Here is a 22,422-nt window from a genome sequence, read left to right as displayed (position 1 = left end):
TGCCGGCATTGCTGTGTTGAACTTTATTACGGGAACCTGCACGGCATGGGGATGCAGCTCAACACCAAAGAATCATTGCTGTGCGCACTCAGCTTCAGGACTACAATGCATTTTTTTGTTCACTTTTGATGGGTCCACTGTCCAAAAACAAACCTTGTTACATGTGAGGGATGTGGTGTACCCATTCCAACTATATTGAGGAAAATGTTATTGTATTCACAGCAAGATGAGCCATTTACAGTAACGTTATTTTCACCTTAAACATGTTTTTATTATTGCGTTTCTTCTAACCACAAACTTGCACAGACTCTATTGCACCGATGTGCTTGCAAAAAAAAAAGATCAACGCAAAAAGTACTGCAGGATTAGACTATTGTTGCTTCCTGGATGGGTGACCACCATGCAAAACAGGTGTTATAGGCTGCTTTGGAGCTATGTGGTGGGCAGCAGGATACTTTTTTGCTGCACTTCGAAGCTCTCGCGTCGATGCCACCTGCGTTTACCGTACTTCAGCGTGGCAAAGTACGGTCAAATAATCGCCACGACCCACACAGGCATGGGGAAGGCCCTCATCCAGCAGTGGTCTGACAAATGGGCTGCACGTGTGCCGTGTAGAGGTTTCTCCCTGCAACAAGCCGATGGGTGGCGATTTTTTGTTGTTAACATTTTCAGCGTAAAGCTGCTGCGTGACATAACTGTTAATTCTGCGGGCGTCATGGGAGTCGAAAACGTCACGCGAAACCGAAACGTGACGCAAGCACCAAATGAACACGTGCTTCAAAAACAGCGCAAGGTCTTCATGCAAGAAACCATGACTTATTTTTTCCTAACGGGGGAAAAAAAAATATCCCAACCTGCGCTCAGCTTATAGGGGCGCAGCATGAAACACCGCAAAATGTCTAACTTCGATCACCGTGGGTGCTTTGCGAAGGTTCAAAGCAGCACTTGCTCAACCTCAAAACACATCAAACTTTGCTTCTACATCATTCCCACCTTTGTGCGCGAAACAATGAAAATCGGAGATCTTCGTTCAACGCGAGGGGAGCCGCAGAAACGGCAAAGCAAATTTAGGGCCTACTTGAGATTTTTTTTTTATGACATTTGTCTAGAGGCTCAATCAGGAACTGGTTTGTCTATTCTGTTGTATAAAGAGCCGATCATAAGTGGTTCGTCTCTAAAGACCACGTAACAGATAGATCTGTACCCTCTTGAGAGGATTTGTTCATCGTCTGAAGACCTCATTATTTACTGGCCTTTCTATCGATCATCTGGTCAACCTTGTTAGAGAACGGGTGAGATTATTTTCAACAAAATAACAAGAAAAAAAACATTCTGATGCCAACGTTAAAACGAATGCAAAACAATCCAGTAGGTTAACTACGCCTATTCAAATGGCTGCATATCGTACAATCGAGTGACAAAAACAAACAGCGTGCCGTAAATTCAAAAGTGTGGGAGGCAGGAAAGCAAAAAGTCGACGACGGAATGCCAAGCAGGTGTGCGTGTACGCAGCAGAGGGATGCAAGTGCAAAATATACGAAACGACATCAATGGCAGATACCATCTCCTCGAGAGATCATAATAGGTCAGAAAAATATCCAGTGCAAGGATTGCGACAATAAAGAGAGTTACGCCAGGAGCAGCGGCGTATCGATTTCACCTGCCCTGCGATTCGATTAATCGTTGCGATTCACAGATCACGATTCAATGCGGGAGAACAGGTTCTTTGTAAAACGTCGTCGTGAACAGAGGTTACCGGGCCACCGCAGACACCGCGTGAAAACCGGCGATCCACAAGCTCCATCGCGTGATCATCGTTGTCCTTACAGGACGAATGGGTGCATCGCGCTGCGTCTGCACCGAACAGCCCTCGTCGCGTGGAATAATTGGATCTCGCCCAGCAGCTTTGACCAAACCGTTTCAAATGCTGGACGGGTTACAACTGAACCTCTCCCAAACCAGCTTTTTACGAGGAACAGTTTTGTGAAGCGGCTTGCACCGTCCTCCTTTGCGCCAACCAGACTTCCCCGCCTTCACCGACCCGCGCTGACCAGCGGGAGGGGAGGGGGGGAGTGCGGTCAAATAACCCCGACGACCCGCATTGTACGAGGGCAAGGCCGTCGTCCAGCAGTGGATCATCGCACGGGCTGTATACACGCAACGGGGGCTGTACGGGTAGGACTACACTACTGGTGTGTGTGCACTGCAGTGAGGAAGGTAGGCATCTCATCGCATTGTGGGTCTCGTGTGTCGGAGGAGAGGGGCGGTGGGGAGAGGGGCGGTGGGGAGTGGGGCGGTGGGGAGTGGGGCAGTGGGGAGGGGCAGAGAAGAGGGGGGGGGGATGATGCTCCGAACTGATCAGGGTTTCACGGGCAGCTGAGCTGTGATATCGACCCGGCAGATCGGGCATTTCCTGTTGGTGACGAGCCATTGGTCGACGCACGTTTGGTGGAAGAGATGCATGCAGGGCAGCCTCCTGTACCACCAGGGAGGGGCAGAATGAGGCATGGGGGGTGGGGGGGGCACACAGCAGAGATTTCCCCGGTCATTGAATATCTGAGGTCACAAATTCATCCTGACCAACTGACCGCCCACACCCAGTGCAGTTTTTGTGATGCACCTTTCATGTTCCATCCATGTTCACACATCTGACTTTTTCACAGAGCAACCTGTACAATCAGTCCACAGCGAGTGGGATAAGCGGCGCTGTGCTGTGCCAAAATATATAAAGGAAGAGCAAGCAACGGCAATTCACAAACCTCACATCCTCCTCGTCCTCCAGCTCGCACAGACAGATGGTGCATTTCTCATCATCGCTCTCTTCGCCGTCTGGCCTCTTGTCCTCTTTACGAGGCCTCAGCTGTGAGGCGGGGGGGGGGTTATTTTGGAAGGGGGGGTGGTGAAACTACATTACCGGCCTTTGCTTGAACTTGCACAACTCATGTAATGAATCACCATACCCGACTTCTTTTGATCACGATTCTACGCATGTCTGGCCAGGGCAAGATGATCAATCCGTGTTGTGTGTGTGTGTTGTCTTTGGAGCGTGTGTGTGGCGTTAGCACGGTTGGCTACGTGCGGTGCAAAAGAAGTTCAACTTACATACATACAAAAGTGTGTGTGGTGTGCGTGTGTGGTGTGCGTGTGTGTGTGGTGCGTGTGTGTGGTGGTACCTGAAAAACCTTTCACAATTCTTTAACAGCTGTCAATACTACTAAACCAGGGCATTAATTCATTAAATTATAAGGATTCAGCGTGATGGGATTACAGTAAATTTAAGGAGCATTGCATTTCAACCATTACAGAGCAGCACAAATATCTATTAGCAGGAATTGAACTGCTGCCTCTGTGCAAACTGGCTCGTTGGCAAGCGTTCTGACCACCGGGCGAAACAGCAGCAGCAGCAGCAGCCGCCACGCGCTTGTACCTTCTTGTACTTGTGCGCGCACGTGTACCACTCGATCGTGCTCTGAGACGCCCCGTGCAGGATGAACTGGAAGTCAAAATTCATCAGGTCCTGCAAAACAGAACCGAAGCAGCAGCAGCAGCATCATCATCAACGTCTCGCGGCCATCAAACTTTTTTTTTTACACGGTGGAAAAAAGATGTTGAACTTCTTTCACGCCATACATAGCCAACTGTGCTAATCGGAGAAGCAGTTCAGTGGGCCACAACAAGATCAAATCGGAGTGTCCTGGCGGGCAACGTGACGCCACACACTATGACGGGCACGTGGCGACGTGCTGCCCATGGCGTCCGTACGTGTGACCGTCGTGTTACGCGCCGCTCTCGTCTCCAGATGTCGCATGGCTCTCTCTTGTGAACCTCTCACAACACTCTCATTTCTATCTCTTGTTCATCTCATTTTCATGGAACCAAGCGGTATCTCTATTTAACACGCAGGCTTTCACGACCAACATTACTCGTAATAAAGTTGTTTGGGTTCTGTCAATTGCCTGATTAAGCAGGTGCTCAAACTGTTGATGTTTTAGGTTTGCTCTTCAACACACAGGTGTGCTGAAGTAGTAACGAATTAAATTTCGATTTAAAGCTTTTGTGACTGCAAGGATTCATCTTCTTGGTTGTTTCGGTAAAGTCACGTAGAAGGGAAGTAATAAAATAATAAAAATAAAACATAAAATAATTCTCACGACGTTTCGGCCACAACGCAAGCAGCCGTCCTCAGGTCGAAACGTCGTGAGAATTATTTTATGTTTTATTTTTATTATTTTATTACTTCCCTTCTACATGACTTTACCGAAAGAACCAAGAAGATGGTAACTAATTGGCACGTTTTGTTCACGTGACAAACCCTTACTGTTTGGCTGTGTCGAGTGCAAGTAGGGTTTACGACACATTTACATTAACGAGATCTAACCCAACTAAAAATACCGTATTAGGAGATCGGCATGTCTCTATACTTCTTGGTTCTTTCAGTAAAGTCACGTAGAAGGGAAGTAATAAAATAATAAAAATAAAACATAATAAAATTATTCTCACGATGTTTCGGCCACAATGCAAGCAGCCGTCCTCAGGTGAAAACCAGGTCCGTCGAGGCGACATAGTCTGAATGAACAATTTTATTATGTTTTATTTTTATTATTTTATTACTTCCCTTCTACGTGACTTTACCGAAAGAACCAAGAAGATGAATCCCTGCAGTCACGAAAGCTTTAAATCAAAATTTTATGTCTTTATACGTGAACCACATCTCTGTGCGGGCCAAACCTCTTGGTGGGCCACTCCCGAGACCCCCCGAGAGCCAGACGCAGGCCATGGCCGCAACTTACAAGAACCTCGGTCAACGCGAGCGACATTATTTGTGTGAGTGAATTACCAAGCCCCGCAGATCTACTGCACGGTGCCAATGAATGATAGTACAACAAATAGGTTGCCGACCTATCTGTACAGCATAGTTTTGAGCCTTACCTCTTCATAAACGAGGGTTTGCTTCGGAGACTCCTTTAAAAAAAATTATTCAAATGCTTTAAAAATGTCATATACTATGTATGCATGCTGAACTCCTTTTGCAAAGTACGTAGCCAACCGTGCTAATCGGAGGTGCGGGAGAGCTGATCATATACCTCCGATAACAAACACGTGTAAGCAAAGATTTGCAAATCCAAGTGTATACATTTGTCTATTTGTCTTCATCCTAGAAAAAGTTAAACCCCTTCCCCCCCCAACTCATCAACACAATTTCCGATGTCCTCACCTCCAGCTCCGGCCTTGGCACGGTGAGGATCTCCGCCATAAATACCCGGGGTAAACCGAGCTACACACCCAGGAGACACACGGGGGGGGGGGGGGGGCGTTACACAGGGGAGACACAGAGACACAGCGGACACAATGGGGATTCATATAGGCGATTGGTGACCGGGTAGAAACCATCAATTAACGAGACTTGAGAACCCGGCTGAAGCAATATGTAGGTGATATCAAATCACTAAACATGAGAGCCCAATGTATTCACGACTAAGTCTAGGTGAGTCTGTGTGTGTCTATGTTCATCTATTGGTGTGTCTCTGAGCCTCTATGTCAGTCATTGGTTACCCTCTGAGACGATGAACTCGCTATACTAGAGAAACCCGGTTTAATCAAGGCTGGATGAAACCCAACATTTGAAACCAGAATCTCAGCGGTGCCAACACAGTAAGTCAAACTCAAGTTTATATCGCGCCATTCACACAAGGCCTCACAGCGCTTTACAACACAACCCCTGTAAAAACCATAAACACTAAAACTAAGAGTACAAAGACTGATACGCAAGAGAAAATACATGCGTTTTCAGACGAGCCTTAAAAACCTCGACTGATGGAGCGTCCCTAATGGACTGGGATAAGACAATCTACAAATGAGGTACCTGACTACTGAAACCTCGATCACCCATTGAACGCAGATTTGTCCTTGGTACGCTTAGATGCCTGGATTTGGTGGATCGAAATTGCCAGACAGGGGCATGTGGTTTCCCTGACCTGTGAGCGACCAGAACACTTCCCCCACCCCCCCACTCAGCTGCCCGTGACGAAATGCCAGGTGGTAACTGGCATTCTCTACTCGTCGATACTTAATGTAAAGGGCTTCGAGATGCTTTTATTGATGTGGCGCGCGCTGTAATACATAATGCAGTCTGTGGACATTAAAAAAATGTGCTTTAAACCCTATTTATACACTTACACTTATGAAATTTTAGTTATATTATTGGATCTTTCGGTAAAGTCACGTAGAAGGGAAATAATAAAATAATAAAATAAAACATGTTTTACCGAAAGATCCAAGAATATGAATCCCTGCAGTCACGAAAGCTTTAAATCGAAATTTTAGTTAATTTAGTAAATGGATTCTTAAAATGTATTTATATTATTTTCATGCCCAGTGTATGGGTGCTGCTGCTGCATCCTGTACAGCGCTTTGAGATCCTTAATAAAAAGCGCTATATAATTATTTCGATTTAAAGCTTTCGTGACTGCAGGGATTCATCTTCTTGGTTCTTTCGGTAAAGTCACGTAGAAGGGAAGTAATAAAATAATAAAAATAAAACATAATAAAATAATTCTCACGATGTTTCGGCTACAACGCAAGCAGCCGTCTTCACCTGATTATTATTAAATACTCTTTGGTTCTTTCGGTTAAGTCAAGTAGGCAAAAAGATAATCATAGATCATGACGTTTCGATCGCCACACAAGCAACCACTCCCACCTGAAGACGGTTGCTTGCGTAGCGATCGAAACGTCGTGATCTATTATTATTCTTCTACCTACATGACTTTACCAAAAGAACCAAAGAGTATGGATTCCCGCAGTCACGAAAGCTTCAAATCAAAAGTCTTATTAATAAAGTTGGACACCCGACGAAATCATCGATAAGCCACCTGCCCATATATGGAAGGAAGCAGGCTTTGGCATTGCCCCTAGCGGTGCATCTCTGCCAATATATGGTCTTGTGGAACCCGACTTGGAGGTGTCTATTGTATCGATTCGGGACATTCAGGCGACAGCCACGTTAGAGTATCGATCCCTCGAGGTTTAATCACTGCGTGTATTCATTTCCAAGTGATCCCACGCATCGAGCAATATCCCATTGGTTGGTATAGCGTCGTGTGAAACGCCACCCCCCTTTTTTTTTGATTGGCCAATATCTGCGTAAATCGGTGGCCATTCGCTCGCACAGCGCCGTACGAATGTTTATCGACTGACCATGGGCGAGGGGTGGGAGGAGGAGCTCCCGAGCGTGGAGTGCTGGACCCGGACGGGGGAGGGACGTGTGGAGCGCAGCAGCGAGTGGGGCGGCAGCGGCAGGACGGTGCGCGGGACGGCGTGATGGAAGTCGGCCTCGCCGCGAGACCTGCGGTTTGTCATCGTCGTCGCAATGCGTCGTGAAAATCATCGTCGTCAGTCATTGCTTGCAGCAGCAGTTGGCTTACATTATCGTTATTAAGGTCATCATCCTCAAAGCTATAAGCATTACCACTTCTTACAACTTCATAATCATAACCACCACCACCACCTGCAAGCCGAACATTGTCGCAACCACCGCAAGCCACCGTCATCATCGCCAACATCACAACTGAATCGGCAACAAAACGAGCGCTGCCACCTACAATTTTAACACCACCAGCATTGCCACCACCATCCCCACCAACTTCAAAGACAAATATCCCTCCCTTATAGCCTTAACAGACGTTTTGGGCAAGTGCTGTTAAGTTTCATTTAAATGAGCACCTATGAAGGCCAGCAAGACACACGAGGGGGAGGGTGGCCAGCACCACGCCCGACCGCCTTTGTCTCCCCATTAGGCAATGTTGACCCACCGCACCAGGCACTCATTTGAGGCAGAGTCAAACTAGGAGCAGCCCAGAACCGGTTCAGATAACCGTCACCGGTGTTGGCCGCGAACGAAAATCGAACTCGGGCCGCCGGGTTCGTAGCGCAGCGCGCCAACCGCCGCTGCTGCCACTGCCCACCGCCACCGGCACCGAAGCGTCACCTGGAGTCGTCTCGAGTGGCCTGCGCGTCGTCCCCACGGTGCGCGGCACTCGTGCGGGGGAACGCGCGGTACCGCGGCACGGACAGCGGTGGCTCCCGGTCGCGATCCCTGCGGAAGCCAGACAGTGGTGAACGGTCACACGGCAACGATGACATTAAGCGGCGGTGATGTCACCCGTGCCGCTTCGTGCCAGGCTAGGTACACTCTTGAGGCTCACTGGCAGGTCACGGGACAAACTCAGGCGTTGTGGATTAACGGACTGACATGACTGGAAGATGTACCACCCGTGTTCCTTACTGTGCCACATACACACACACAAGATACAAACACCCATGCACACATGTACACAACAATAAAAATAACAGCCACCACGGTCCGGCACTAAGTGGCAAAGATGTAACCATGGCACTTGTGCCAGGCTAGGTGCACAGAGAAACACACGCACACATCCACACGTACACAAAGACATTTACCCGCACAGGGACATGCATCCACACGCAGGCTTTCAATACCTTAATATAATGAACAAAAGCCTATTATCACCAACCTCTAAATAGAGTCATCTTATTACACGAATGTAGCCTGCCAATCACAACGAGCAATCAATTCGAACTACCAAGTCGGTTCACATCATGCGTGCCTGTTCTGATGACATCATGGCACCTACTTAAAGGACCTGCATCACGAGCTAAGCCTGACGATGCCGTTAAAAGTCACCTCCAGCGCAACTGTCAAAATGTTCATCTTCTTGGTTCTTTCGGTAAAGTCACGTAGAAGGGAAATAATAAAATATTAAAAATAAAACATAATAAAATAATTCTCACGACGTTTCGGCCACAACGCAAGCAGCCGTCCTCAGGTGAAGAACAGGTCTGTCGGAAAGACTCATTCAGATGCTGTCTTCCCGACAGACCTGTTCTTCACCTGAGGACGGCTGCTTGCGTTGTGGCCGAAACGTCGTGAGAATTATTTTAATGTTTTATTTGTATTCTTTTATTATTTCCCTTCTACGTGACTTTACCGAAAGAACCAAGAAGATGAATCCCTGCAGTCACGAAAGCTTTAAATCGAAATTTGTCAAAATGTTGCTTGTCTCTCGACATTCCCGCTTGCCGAAAAGCCAAAATCCGTCGGCATATTTTTGCCCTTGGTGTGACAACTTGATTTGATTGGCTTTGTCGTCGGGTGGTGGAGGGTTATCGTTAAAACGTTGACGTACCTGCACGATATTATGAATCAAAGATAAAGATCCAACTCCCCGCCCCCGTGTGTCCTACATACGGGTAAACCATACGGTTTACCTGTATTCTTGTACAGGCAAATTTAGTTCAGGTCCATACGGCGTACAGCCGTTTAAATACGGGAAATTTTTTTTTATTTTTTGTGTTTCTGCCTTGTGATGGGGACTTTTGTAGGATGACCGTTGAGATTTTTAAGGGCATGGAGTGACCAATAAGGTCTGAATTGGTCTATAATAAGGTAGGCACTGATGAAGCGGTTGAAAGTTATGTACATAGACCATTGGCGATTGTTTCTCCCTTATCAAAAAAAGGTAGACACGTTAATTAGCTCCGACTTACAGCCATAATTGGTTGACCTACGGTGCTGTTGTTGTAGCAGCAGCAGCAGCAGCGGTTGCAGAGCACGTCCGGCCAATGGCAGGCACGGCCAGCTACCACCACAGCTCACAATGGAGGTGGCTACACTCTCACTGCTATCACAGCAGCAGCTGCAGTCACGACCATGGTCTCCACCACTCAAAGTGCCCAAGCTGTCCCCAACGCTCGCGCGCAAGCGCCCACGTACCCGACACCATCGCCATCATCGTTGGGCTGCTGTTGCTGTTGCTGCTGCTGCTGCTGGCGGACGTAGTACGGCACCGGCACGCCGCCGTTCGCCACGAAGATGGGTTGTCCATACGAGACGTGCGAAGACAGCCGTGCATCGGCCGCCCCGTGCCCTCTCATCGAAGTGTGGTGCGCGAAGGCCTGGCCATCCCCTCCGCTCCTCTGCTGCTCCTGATGCTGTTGCTGCTGCTGGATGTGGCCGTGGTGATGGTGGCGGTGGTGGTGGTGGTGATGGTGGTGGTACAAGGATGCCATGTGCGGGTAGAAGTGGGCTCGTGGCAGGGCGAGATCATAGCTGCCACCCAGAACCTGCGACTCGGACTGCATGTACTGCGGGAGGCGCCCACCAATCGGTTCATAGCTCGAGCTGGTCGTCCTTGCCCCGTCCGCACCGTCACGTTCGAAGGGCGGCTGGCGTTCCGAGGCTTCCCCAGCGCTGGCCAATTCCACCGGTGCTCCCAGCGCCGCACTCCTCACCAACGCGGATAGCACCATCAGCGGCGGCGGTGGTGGCGGCAGCGGCGGTGGTGGCGGTGGTGGCGGCGGCGGCGGCGGCATTGACAGGAAAACATCAGATGGCTCGGCTGAGCGACGGCGGAATGGGTAGCCAATCGCCGGGGAGCGTGGCAAACGCTGGCAGGCATTGGCCCAATCCGCCGGCCCAGCCACCCCCGTGGTCGACGGCCAGCGGAAGCCGCAGCGCCGCTTGGGTGTAGAGTGGAGCAGCGTCGACGAACCGACATTATCGCCGGCGCCGTTTCCCCGCGCGTGTGGCTCCGCCCGCAGCTCCTGAGGCAGGGGCGGGAAGTCGAAGTGCGAGCCGTCGCCCTCGCCCGGGAATTGAACCTCATCCAAGCCAGGCACCGGGGTCGGAGGCCGGGCGCAGCCTAACGCCGATGCCGACGACTCCGCGGCGCCATCGGTGTCGGGTGGCACGTCGGTGGCCACTGCCAGCGCCGCCTTGGTTGCTTCCCAGCAGCGGTGGAGCCGCTCGACGCGGTTCGCCATCAACTGGCGGGTGGCCGCTACCAACACCGCAACGTCAGCGGCAGCAGCAGCACCGGTCCCTGCACCAACTGCGTCCGACGCTTGCGTGGACGCGGCCGAAGCGGCAGCGCCGTCAACGACCACGTCGTCGTCCTCGTCATCGTCGTTTTCATCGTCGTCCTCCTCGCCGTTTGCGTCGAAGAGGAAGAAGGGATCGGGGGTCGAGGATCGACGCGCTGCCGCGAGCCGGCGCCGCTGCTGGTGATCTCCGGCGGTCACCGCGCGCCTGATGGCGCAGTTCGCTTGGTGACAGCAGCGCCCCAGCAGTTGCTGCTGCCGCCGGCGGCCCCGCGGCGAGGCGGGCGAGGCGGGCGAGGTGGGCGAAGCGGGCGAGGCAGGAAGCGAGAAGAATTCCGGCGGCTGAGCGGGCACCTGGTTTGCTGCCGCCGCAGTCACGCTTGTCGCGGCGACGGTCGTTGCGGTCGCGGTATCGTCGTCAAGGCGGCGAGTCTCGCCGGCCCCGTCGACAGCTCCCGCCGGGGATGACCGCCCACGAGCGGAGGTAGCGGCGCAGCCGCCCGGCGGGGTTGGAGGGCACGAGAAGCACGGGCAGACGCGGCGATGCGATGGGGAGACGCACAGGGAGGGGAGACGCGCGCATGCGCTGCCTGCAAGCGGGAGTCACAAACGAAGCGTCAGGGGAGGAACAGCCAAGCACTTCACTTGTACGCGTACACGGGCAGGGGCGAACATGGTTCGAGACTGTGCGCCATACGGCCCACAGCCATTTGAGGCCTGCCCCTTCGTAGCGGCCCACAAACAACAATCATCCAAGACTGCGAACATCTTAGGTAACAGACATCACCCAGCCTACAGCAGAATCGCTCATGGCGTTAGCGATGGGTGGTGGTAATGGCGGTGACGATGGTGACGGTGGTGAGGAGGGGGTGGTGCAATTGTTAGCGGCGGTGGCTAAGACGGCGGGTGCTGGTTATGGCGGTGATGGTGACGGCAGTCGCAATGGTGGCGGTGGTAATACTCACAGTGGGCGACACGCCGCATGGCTGTGCCTGAAGGCGTAGAGAGGCCGGACGGTCCCCACGCCTGGCTGAACAAGCTGCGGTGCACGAGTGGAGAGGGGCACTCGGACGACAGCGCCGGGTGAGCGGGCATGGCTCCATCGGGCGGCAATGCGGTCAGCCCCTCCGAGGAGACCGGGTCAGCTGGGGCTCGGTCCAGGCTCGAGCGACGACTGGGACTATCCGTCATATCCTGAAAATGTGAACAAAAGCGGTTAACATACAAGCTGGAATTATCATTGTGGCCGAGCATCAGCCGTGGACAATCAACTGTTGAATGAAGACCTTCCGAGTTGTCACCATCTCTCTGGAGCCTGTCATGTAAGATCAACTTCGGACTTATGGGGAACCTGAATGTAAGCACATCTCTAGACGCTGCACGAAGTAGTTGGATGTGCATCTCGGAAAAACAAAGAGGTGTATGAGTAAAAAATATAAAATACAGAGAAGAGATGACGCAGTCAGGCAGAGGGGAAGAGGAAGGCCTTCCGCCTACAGACAGGGGCACCAAGTCAACAGCTTGAGTGGAAGGGGGCTAGCATTCCAGACTGTGTGGGCAGCAGAAAAGCTTCGGTTGCCGGAGCAGCGTCGAGTGAATGGAGCGGAGTGGAGCGAGATGGGAGAGTCATTGGACGATGTTGAGGATTAGTGAGGGTGATCTGGGCATCGTTGCAGGATCGTATTGAGAGCGATCAACAGGTTACGTGGTTTCGTTTACAGGTGGGGATGAGAGGAGGGATATGGGGAGAGGCTCTAGAGGAGAGAGCTACATGTGATGAAGCATGTATGGGGGAAGACAACTAGAATAGAAAAAAATCACGATGCACTATCATGCTGGTAAATATCGGTTGGGCTGGCTTCGACATAACATATCTTCTGCAAACGTTCAAAATATTTTCTTTTTGACCTGTAAGCAGTGCAATACAAGTAGATTTCGTATAATATTCTTTCAGGCTGAGAAATTTAATTCATCGCTTCATTATTTACCCGTTTTATCAATCTTGAAGAGTAATTTATTAGCCGCCCAACCTACCCGATCCCTTTGCTTCCATCACGTCCACCCACAAGCGAACCTGATTGGCGCCGACGCTGCTGGAGGCTGCGTTGCGGAGGCGCCCGACAGCACCACCGGTGCCCGTGGGCGGGCCCGGCTGACCCCCGAGACCCAGCACGGAGTATCCGTTAAACCCCATGGTGCCGTCCAAGGGCTGCATCGCGGCGAAGGGAGCGGGGGCAATGGGCGGCACCAACAGCAACGGTGGCAGAGACGTCGGCAGTGGCGAGCGCCAGGCGCCGGCCCCCACGCCGCCCCGGTGGTGGTGGTAGTGGTGGCCGCCGCCACCGACGCCGCCCAGCGCGTTGAAGTACGGGTGGCTCCGGTGAGCCACAGTCGGCTGCGTTTGCGCGGCGCCGGTGGTTGCGGCGGCAACCCACAACTCGCAGCACGGTGGCGGCGGCGGCGGTGGCGGTTGCGACGGCGGTTGCAACTGCGGCGGCGGTTGCGGCGGTTGCGGCGGTAGCCGCTGCGGTGCGGCCACCGCCGGAATCTCCGGTACCAGCAACGGCTGACGCAGCCATGATGCCAGCGTGGAGGAAGGGTGGCGCTGCGCGTTGTGGTGGTGCGTGTGGTGGTGGTGGTGCGAGTGGTGGTGGTGCGTGTGGTGGTGGTGATGGTGCGAGTGGTGGTGGTGCGAGTGGTGGTGGCGTAGGCGCGAGTGCGGCGGCGGCGCGTGCGGCTGGGAGTGCGACGGGGAGGCGTTCGGGGTGGAGTCGTGGGAGGAGTCCGCGCAACATTGACCGGCGCTCGGAGATTCGGCCTCATCTGCAAACGCAAGGGGGGACAGGGTGTCACCCTGGTCGGTGGCTACTTAGCCTATCATTTTAATTACAGCCGGGACGATGAGTCGATAAACAAAATCATAATGGAATGCTGGCCACTCCGAAACCTTGCCTTCTGAAGGCTGGAAACCCCTGTATATAATACACTCCCGAGGGTGATGCGCCTGGTGATGGCAGGACCTAGCCTCTCCACCCCTTCACCAATTAACAGAGCAGGGTGGTGAAGTATGGCCAAACGACCCCCATGACTGAAAAAGATGTGCAGAGGTCTTCATCCATCAATGGATTGGTAAAGGGCTGTGAATGAGAGTTTTTTTTTTTACGATGATCGTGACAACTTCTGTGATTCATTAATACTTCTGAATCGGTGGTGAAAATTCCACTTTCACGCATCACGCGTAGCAGCTTCTTAGAGGGTGGTGTTCATTTTATCGACCACACAGAGATAATGACGACTCGTTTGACCCATAGCTTGGGGTCACATCCCAGGCCACTATGACCACCACTATGACAGGTCACCACTAAAAAAACAACCAACATCATACCAAACCATCATCGCCAACAACACAAGCACCACCAACACCATCCTCACTACCACCAACACTTCCATCAACGCCATGAACATCTGTACCACCAGCCCCATATTCAACACCAGCACTCCAAACATCACAGTGTCTACCATGATCATGTCACCAATGACAAAGACCCCCCCCCCGTACATCCTGAAACAGACTGTTGGGGCAAGCGCTGTTAGCGAGCACCAATGAAGGCTGCCAAGCTACAGGAGGGGGTGGGTGGCCAGCACCGGTGGCGATTATTTTTACACACCGCACCAGGTACTCATTGAGGCCGAATCATGTCACCACCAGCAACACCAACAGTACGGGCAGCATGACAACCATATCCTCCACCAGCATCATCACAACACCCCCAAACACCACCACCACAATACCACTTTACCGACAACACTGCCACCACTATCAACACTATCCCGCACCTCCCATTAGCACGGTTGGCTACGTACAGTGCGAAAGAACTTCAACATATATACAAACCGATGCCCATATTACCTGAAACACTGTTGGGGCAAGTTTTGTTGGTGGTGATGTTAACACGCTGTACCAGGCACTCATTTAAGGCCAAGTAAACCTGGGGGAGGGCCTGGGGTCTGTCAGATACACGTCACTGATGTTGGCCACATCTTCACCACCAACCAAAAAATACCACTTCTGCAATCCAATCCCGACCAACAACACCACCTCCTCCTCCTCACCGCCACATGGTCGATGGAGAGGTCCCCCCGTGGCTCCGCCGGGAGGGGAGAGAACATCGTTGGGGCATGGAGCCCAGGGCAGGCTGTGCCCCACCATGTCTCCATTGGCACTGCTGCTCCCCCTGCTCCTCCTGCTGCTCCCACCACCAAAATAAAACAACAAATCCTCAGTGACAGCATCATTGACAATGGGAGCTTTCAAGCAAGTCATCGGGGCTCGTGGTGGTGTGTTTATTTGGTCTTGGAATAATAAATTCAGCGGGTGGCTCTTAATCATCACCACAACCACCAAAAAGAGGCCAACACCACCACCAACAACAATACCATGGTGGTGCCGATCCCGTGATACTGGTGGTGGTGATGGTTGTGTTATTGGTGCAGTTGGCAGTTGTGGTTACGTTAATATTGTGTGTTAATGACAAACATAGCGAAATTGTTGCATACTTATACACCAATTGGCTGAAACGTTCTACGTATATATTTGAACCACCATTGCGATACGTTTGTGTTGCTGTGAACTTAACACAGTTGAAATTGTACAAGGCTTCCCAAGAAGCACACTTCCCACGCAGCCTGTTAATAAAAATAACGCGAAAGTTGGAACTTACCCGGACGAAACTTCTCCGCCGTCGGCAAAGCTTTCCGTGCGATCGAGAAACGGCTCGTTGAGACTGGGAATGGAGTCAAACCCGTTATCCTCCGATGCGGCGAGCTCCCCACCATCCGCCGCAAACAGGCTGCACGGCATGCCGTGATTTGCCGGCGAGGAAGCCGCGCTCCGACTGGCGCAAATTGCGCAGTCGCCCGATTGGTCGGACGTCTCGGGGCCGGGTGGGAGCAGCAGCAACTCGTCTTCAGTGTTTGCGAGTGCCAGTTCGTCTGTGCGAGAGAGCGAGGATGTGGAAACCTGACTACCCAGTTAATTATTTAGCAACATTTATAAAAAAATTTAAAATGTTGGTTAGTGCATCAAAAGACAATATTATTATTAAACACCTTTGCCCAGAAAAGCCTCTATAAGCCTATTGACTGTTGTATGGAGGGTCCTGCCAAGCGTTCACAGCAGGGGGTGATCATTGCTATGTATACTTCAATTGAGTAATGTTAGCACGGTTGGCTATGTGCAGTGCAAAAGAAGTTCAAGATACATATAAGTGGCAGGTAATTTATCTAATTTGGCACGAGCACACAATGGCCTAATCTTGCATAAGACGTCACGAGAACTCTTAACGTCCACTGTGATGCAGACGGCACCTATTTTTACGGATGTTAAACCTGCGGTGTTAACCAGGGTGACTGCCAGATTCGAACCGTGAACATCTACAGGAAGCGGCGAGCGTGTTACCGCTAGGCCGTGTCATCGGCCATTGCTCGTTCAACCGGGCAGATGCTCCGACTATTGATGGTGAGCGACTCACAATGACTATGACAGTGGTTTTATTTTTGCGCTGTATATTCTTTGTGAGAGAGTACTATTAAGGGCTGTTGAACCTAGCCTACTACCTCATTAAAATGTTATTGAAAATTATTAGTTATATTTAAGGTTTTGAAAATCCCCAATTAAGTTTATCATTTTGCAAGAGGTGTTTGCAGTTTCATTGATCTTTTATCATATTTAACATATTATGTTGTTTTAACCAGGTCTTGCTTGATGAGACACTTAAGAGTAAATTGGCGCTTACCTGCTTATAAACGAACTGTATGAGTGAATGAACAATAATGAGGCTCTCACCTAGTTAAAAATACAGTTCAGGCGTGTAGGCATGGTTATATGGCAGGTGATTAAAGAGTCAAGTAGCAATTAGAGATTCTGTGGCAACCCAGAGTCTCACTGCAACCAACACAAACAGGTGCAGAGTGATGGAAAATATTGTGACCTACAACCCACAGGAGTGGTGCAACAACTCCAATGCGACAAGGCCACGGACCTTTCCAAAAAGACGAACGCAAAATATAACGTGCAGCCACCTCGCTCGCGATGCTCCCACGAGCACCCGTCGCTGCCGCCCGAAGCCGTGTGGAAGGCGTCCTCCTCCTCCTCGTCCTCCTCGTCATCATCAGAGAGCAGCCTATCCCGTGCGCCCTCCCTCCGGTACACCCACAGCGTCGCCTGGTCACCGGCGCTGCCCCTGCGACCACCCCCGCCGCTCACTTCCTCGCTCGCTCCCGCTCCCTGCAACCGCGCCTGGGACAGCCCCAGGTCGCTGCGGCTCCTGCCCCAGCCGCGCGTCACGGCCGCCCAGCTGGCGTCGTCGTCGTCGTCGTTATCGTCATCGCCAGCGCAGACGCCGCTGCTGCTTACGCAGTGCTCGGTTGACGATGCGTCTCCATCTCGGCAACCAGTACTGCCAGGATCATCAATTATGGTCCAAACTGGCCTTGCTTCTACTGCCGCTGCCGCCGATTCTGCCAACGTTACTCCGTCGGCCCCTTGCTCCCAGTGTCCGCCCCACACTCCGGCACTGGTGTACAAGTGGCCATCTTCATAAATAATTTCATCTTCACTGCTGCTGCTACTGCTGGTGTCACTAGTAGTGTCACTGCTGCTGCTGGTGTTGTTGGCACTAGTACCGCTGCCGCCACCACCACCGCCACCGGCCGCAGGCTCATTGCGCACACTCAATACCTCTTCCAGCTTGCGCCTCAGTGCCAGGTATCGCTCCATGTGGCTGGGGCGCTCCTCCTGGCCCCAGCTCTCTCCTCGTCCAGCTGCTATGGGGAGCCCCCACCAGACAGAAACATATCACAACAGCACAATACACGATGCAACACTATACGATACTCTCTGGTTCTTTCGGTAAAGTCACGTAGGTGACTTTATTTTACTTTATACCTACGTGACTTTAACGAAAGAACCAGAGAATATAGATTATTGCAGTCACGAAAGCTTCAAGTCTACACTATATGATGTGATACAACAGTGTAATGTACTTCAGTGTGATGCGATACAATGTAATGATTAGTGTAGTTTGTTTAATCAGATGAAAACTTAAGATACCAGGTTAAAAGCACAATTAATTTGCGTAATGATATACATTTTTACGCAACTTTGTGTTCACAATGTTCTGAATGATCACAACAAGACTGACAATGCATTACCACTTACAACCTTGCTTTGAAAGTTAAAAAAACACAAATGCAAAACGTATGTAAATTTTGCTTAGAAAAATGCATTAACACTGTAAAATGTATCAGCGATTTCGTAGCTGTTTGGCGATAAAACACAGCTGTCACATGTCATGTACATGCCTTGCTCCCCAGTGACATCTCTGTGTGTGACATCACACAGCCTGCACTCTGTGACGTCTCGTCGTACGGTTTGGAAGGTAACTTTTTATCACAAATTAAATACTACTCAGAACAACGTAATGCTGGAAAACGTTACAGAACGCATTATGTACGATTTTTTTGTTCTTGTTAGCCAGTTTATTTGCATAATTGTTTGCTCGTCTGCAGTTATGTGGGCACCGAATCACTGACTTTTGACAAGTTAAAATCAGACAATTAATCCATCATGAAAATAAAACATTTTACTTATTTTTTCGCATGGTTCATCCTTAAAAAGGATATTTCCACAATCAGGAATTAACTGTATGGGCTGTGAACTGGCATAACCTTAGAAACATGCGTTTCGAGTATTTGGCTGCTATAAATTTCCAGGTGATAAGCCACTTCGTTGAGCTATCAATTTGTGGCCAGGTCACTTCTGAAAAAGAGCTACAGTGCTCAGTGCGCCTTACCTGGTAAAATAAAAAATAGTTAAGTTTTTTAGTTTAGTTTATACCTGTGGTGGAGGTCTTGTCACGGCGGTCCCTTGACCTCATGTCGACACCGCCCGCTCGCCTCGCTGCCTCATGGCTCGCAGCTCCATCGGCCGCGGCATCGCAAGCGCGGCACCCGAATCTGGACCCTGGGATAAACCCGGTCTCTTCGGCAGCCTCACTTCCACGGGAAGCCACCGCCCTGTCGCAGCTTCCATCTCCACCACCACAACCGTCACCGATACCGCCACCACTGTTGCCACCGCCATCATCGCCAGCACCGTTATGGTAACTGAGACGATGGCATGGGGGAGGTGGAAGATTGGGAAGAGGAGGAGGTGGTGGTGGAAGCTCCGCTGGGGTTAGATGATCAGGGTCAATTTCGTCCGGAATTTGAACCACAAACGGAAGTGGTGGAGGAGATGGTGGTGGGGACAGCTCGCAGAAGCCAGGGCACGAAATCACCGTGCTTGGTGGTGCAGAGCACATTGTGAGACCAGCCCTGAAAGGAAGAGAACTTTATTTTAATGGTGATCTATGGCATTAGGACCACAATGCACTTCTTCAGGAACTACTAGTGGTTTATTTTCATTATGCGCAAAGGCCGAGTGCCTTTTACACGTTGTTGTGTTGCTGAAATATATATGGTTTTCCGGCCTGCACTATTTTTCTTAAAAAATTGCGTTCATCTCATCATTTATAGATGATGGAGGTACAGTAATGGAAAATAATTACGCCTTGCAAACTAGGGTTTATACGTACACATGCATTAATCGCCATTATCATATGCAATCATCACCATCATCCCATATATCATATACCATATACTGCATCATACAAAGGACTATCCTCAACTTTCCGATGTCATACCTGTCAACCCCTTATCAGTCCCTACCTTATTACAGACAAATTCGGACCCTATTGGTCACCCCGTGCTCTTAGAAATCTCAACGTTCATCCTATAAAACCATTAAAATAAGGTCCATACGCCGTATGGACCTGTCAACTCAATTTCCCCCAACAAGAATACGGTTAAACCGTGTGGGTTGACAGGTACGAGATTTTCACGGTTGGCTACGTACGGCGCGAAAGAAGTTCAACATCCGGCCAACTCATCATAATCATCTACGAGCATACACCTCATCCTACACATTCATCAATATCATTCCATATCCGATGACTTTGCAATCATCACTATATTATGCACTCATCTCACCATGTTCCTACGTAGCATTATCGCGCAAATACCGATCTCATGAGAATCATTCGCCCTTTTGTGCAAACCATTTTGACTACACTTTAGGGCAAAAAAAACCCCATTTCCAATCCCCCTTTACACCGTCTCCAATGCAAACGTCTCGAATAAACGATACACGAGTTTCCCTCGCCCCGGTGGGCGAGAACTCGCGCTAAGGGAAGCCGTTTGGGAACCGGGGCGACCGCGCCTCTCCCGGCGGCAGGCCGCTTAGGCCAGAGCGAGGCTTTCCCAACCCACCTTAGGCCTCGACCGTCAATCCCGCAATAAAAAAATAATAAAATGAAAAAACAAAAAAAAACTCAAACTCGCGACGCACGGCTAGTTGCCTCCTCTAGCGCCGACATGCAACCGCACGCGTGCGTGTACGATTTGGTTAGCGAACGCATACAATTACACGATAATTGTTGTGAATTATGGCCATCGGCCTTACCCACCTCCTCCTGCCGCGGCTGTTTACTCGTCGCATGACGTCACGCCACAGCCGTAATCCTATTGGTCCTCGCAGATCCCCCGGCTCCGCCTTTATAACCCCCCCACCCTCACCTACAATAATAAAATAAAATAATAATAAATGAAAAAAACGAAATTAAATAACTGAGTGCATCAATTTAGTTATTTTCATTTATTATTATTTTATTTTATTAGGATTCATGCTCTTCGTTTTTTTCGGTAAAGTCACGTAGGTAATAATAATAAAATAATAATAAATGAAAATAACTAAATTGATGCCCTCAGTGATTTAATTTAGTTATTTTCATTTATTATTATTATTTTATTATTATTATTTTTACCTACGTGACTTTACCGAAAAAACCTAAGAGGATGAATCATAATAAAAGAAAATAATAAAAAATGAAAATAACTACATTGATGCACTCAGTGATTTAATTTAGTTATTTTCATTTATTTTATTTTATTATAAGAATTTTTACCTACGTGACTTTACCGAAAAAACCTAAGAGCATGAATCATAATAAAATAAAATAATAATAAATGAAAATAACTAAATTGATGCACTCAGTGATTTAATTTAATAAAATAAAAGAATAAATGAAAATAACTACATTGATGCACTCAGTGATTTAATTTAGTTATTTTCATTTATTATTTTATTATTATTATTTCCCCCTACGTGACTTTACCGAAAAAACCGAAGAGCATGCATCCTTGCAGTCACGAAAGCTTCAAATCTAGAACGCTGAGCGTCACTCAAGCCAACGCAAATCTCAGAAATCACAAGTTGTTATTCATTTACACTGGAGGAATCCTACATTAGATTTGTACCGCCAAATTAAACATTACTGTACTTGATTATTATTTTGTAACACGTGCCATCAGCCACACCGTGGGTCATTCTGGGAGTGCATCAATAATTATAACAGCAACGTTCGTTCTAAAACAAGCTACAATTCCGGTCCGGTGTGGACATTTCCGCGTCTGTCATCAGTAGAGGTCAGACTCTGCTTGAACTCAGAATCAGAATACGTGTTTATACTTGAGGAATCCGATGAACTATAAAACGGAACAAGGAAGACTTTCCAATCTGAGAGTTGTACCTCCAAATTAAACATTACTTGATTATTATTATTTTTTGTGACACGTGCCATCAGCCACACCGTGGGTCATCCTGGGAGTGCATCAATAATAACAGCAACTTAATTCTAGATTTGAAGCTTTCGTGACTGCAAGGATTAATATTCTTAGATTTTTCGGTAAAGTCACGTAAATAAAAAATTTAAATTAATAAAAGTAAAATAAAAATAAAATAAAAAATTAAAATCACGACGTTTCGGAGGCAACACAAGCCCCCGTCTTCAGGTGGTACAGTCACAGCTATCGTGCTGTCGTGCTGTGACTATTCCACCTGAAGACAGAGGCTTGTGTTGCCTCCGAAACGTCGTGATTTTTATATTTTATTTTTATTTTACTTTTATTAATTTTAATTTTTTACTTACGTGACTTTACCGAAAAAAACCTAAGAATATAAATAACAGCAACGTTAGTTCTAAAACAAGTTACAATTCCGGTCCGGTGTGGACATTACCGCCTGTTATCAGTAGAGGGCAGGCTTTGCTTGGACTCGGAATCAGAATACGTATTTATATTTCGATTTAAAGCTTTCGTGACTGCAGGGATTCATCTTCTTGGTTCTTTCGGTAAAGTCACGTAGAAGGGAAATAATAAAATAATAAAAATTAAAATAATAAAATAATTCTCACGACGTTTCGGCCACAACGCAAGCAGCTGTCCTCAAGTGAAGACCAGGTCTGTCGGGGAGAGCGTCAGACCTGGTCTTCACCTGGGGATGGCTGCTTGCGTTGTGGCCGAAACGTCCTGAGAATGATTTTATTATGTTTTATTTTTATTTTTATTATTTCCCTTCTACGTATT

At 49.3% G+C, this 22,422-nt stretch overlaps 1 protein-coding gene across 4 annotated transcripts; it reads right to left on the bottom strand.

Moving 5' to 3' along the window:
* Nucleotides 1-20,548, bottom strand: LOC133354987 (uncharacterized). 4 transcript variants are annotated; one of them, XM_061572229.1, is made up of 14 exons: nt 20,466-20,548; nt 18,797-19,275; nt 16,981-17,724; nt 15,621-15,891; nt 15,013-15,146; nt 12,974-13,722; nt 11,865-12,093; nt 9,794-11,489; nt 7,988-8,095; nt 7,198-7,345; nt 5,216-5,275; nt 3,428-3,517; nt 2,760-2,860; nt 1-2,476 (listed from the first exon to the last, which is right to left on the bottom strand). In XM_061572229.1, exons 1-14 carry the CDS (start codon nt 20,495-20,497, stop codon nt 2,359-2,361), a joined length of 4,959 nt encoding a protein of 1,652 aa, XP_061428213.1. In that variant the 5' UTR covers nt 20,498-20,548; the 3' UTR covers nt 1-2,358. The 4 variants fall into 4 exon arrangements, with proteins under 4 accessions (XP_061428213.1, XP_061428214.1, XP_061428216.1 ...); XM_061572230.1 differs by having other exon boundaries at nt 16,981-17,721; XM_061572232.1 differs by lacking the exon at nt 20,466-20,548 and adding an exon at nt 20,269-20,450.
* Between the last annotated feature and the right edge of the window lie 1,874 nt (nt 20,549-22,422).

This window comes from Lethenteron reissneri, chromosome 50 (assembly GCF_015708825.2).
Source record: "Lethenteron reissneri isolate LAM-NWPU_2019-01 chromosome 50, ASM1570882v1, whole genome shotgun sequence".
Lineage (NCBI taxonomy): Eukaryota > Metazoa > Chordata > Hyperoartia > Petromyzontiformes > Petromyzontidae > Lethenteron > Lethenteron reissneri.
The sequence above is the reverse complement of the archived record's forward strand: the minus strand, read 5'-3'. Positions and strand labels throughout refer to the sequence as shown.

Bases quoted from the DNA above. Each gene is read 5' to 3' on its own strand.
- LOC133354987 (XM_061572229.1), bottom strand. From the start codon at position 20,497: ATGCGACGAGTAAACAGCCGCGGCAGGAGGAG. The intron at 17,725-18,796 runs GTATAAACTAAA...GGCTCCCCATAG, and splicing joins TGACAAGACCTCCACCACAG to CAGCTGGACGAGGAGAGAGC. The intron at 15,892-16,980 runs GTGGCTGCACGT...TCTCTCGCACAG, and splicing joins GTGGGAGCATCGCGAGCGAG to ACGAACTGGCACTCGCAAAC.